The 1,125-nt window shown below is 41.9% G+C and overlaps 1 protein-coding gene across 5 annotated transcripts in view; it reads left to right on the top strand.

Annotated features, from left to right (window-relative positions):
• The window catches only part of TP53BP1 (tumor protein p53 binding protein 1), a 73,483-nt gene that overhangs the window by 10,831 nt on the left and 61,527 nt on the right, over positions 1–1,125 (top strand). For 4 of the 5 annotated variants that reach the window (XM_019503865.1, XM_019503862.1, XM_019503863.1 and 1 more), the window contains exons 7-8: positions 447–604; positions 990–1,116. The exons of the other annotated variant lie outside the window; for it this stretch is intronic. In XM_019503865.1, coding sequence (XP_019359410.1) covers positions 447–604; positions 990–1,116 — 285 coding nt within the window. The remainder of the gene's footprint in view (positions 1–446; positions 605–989; positions 1,117–1,125) is intronic. 5 annotated transcript variants of the gene reach the window in all.

The following is a 1,125-nucleotide window of genomic DNA, read 5'->3' as shown; positions in this document are numbered from 1 at the left end:
CCCCGGCCGTGCCCCTTCCCTTCCACAGACTTACCTGCAGGGAGCTGCTCTCCACGCTGTAAACCATTTATCAGATCGGTAGCCACCGATATGGCTGGTTAATAATCAGCTATTGGTATCAACCAAAAAAATCTTTATTGGTGCACCCCTATTTAAAACCACATTCTTGTGTACTTTGTAGCAAACTGATGTCAGTAGAATCTTTTTACCTTATGCTAAAATTTCTTTTTTATTAATAGAAAATGTATAGGTCAGCTTTGGAAATACACCTCGAATACATATACGTTTTGATAGAAAAAATAAAATATTTTTTCTTCCCACTGTCATTGTGGTAAACAAGTAGTATATTTTGTTGTGTCTAGGGTGGTACATTTTCTTGAAAAAGTTTTTGCAATACCTTGATAAATTGAATTTCCCAAGTCAGAAGTTATGTCTGACTTTCCCAGAACTCCACAACCACCTCAAGATACTGCTAGGAAACCAAGGTCTGTCTGCAATTTGCTTGAAAGTGGATTGCAAGTTGAGAAGTCATGTGATCCTGCTCTTCAGGAGCCAGAGATTCTGTCAACTCAGGAAGATATGTTTCCCGAGAGCAACTCAGCAGGTATGATGAACTAACTATTGCCAAATATCTATGCAAGGGTTATAACAGTTACCATTCTGGGTTTAAACTGGGGGTTAGTAGTGGAGGGAGCAGTGCTTTGAGTGAATTTCATATTACTAATATTTCTGTTAAACTTGAGCGTGCTTTGGAAAGCAGAACATACAAAGTTGCACCGGTTTAACTTTTTAGCTAGTCGTGTGTTTCACGCTTACTGGATCTGCAGATGTTGCTCTCCCAAATCCTTTTCCAGTTCCATGTTCAGCGTTGGTCTGCTCGTGTTTTGCCAAGAGAGAGCTTTGCAGTAGTGAAAATTGGCCCTTATGGTTGTCTGGCTAGCTTTGTAGCAGAGTCCCTAATTCAATCTCTTTCCTTTTGCTTCACATAGCTTCAAGCAGTGCCTGTGCCATAACCAGGGTGGAAGAGGGAGTTCCCCTGGCATGCACGCCTGCTGGCACTCTTCACCTCCTGCATCTCTCTGGACAGGGATCCCTTGCACAGGAGAGTCTTTCCATGTAAGCATA

The sequence above is a fragment of the Gavialis gangeticus genome, unplaced genomic scaffold (genome assembly GCF_001723915.1).
Source record: "Gavialis gangeticus isolate Ggan-Ray unplaced genomic scaffold, GavGan_comp1, whole genome shotgun sequence".
Taxonomy (NCBI): Eukaryota; Metazoa; Chordata; order Crocodylia; family Gavialidae; genus Gavialis; species Gavialis gangeticus.
This window is presented reverse-complemented; position numbering and strand designations above follow the sequence as displayed.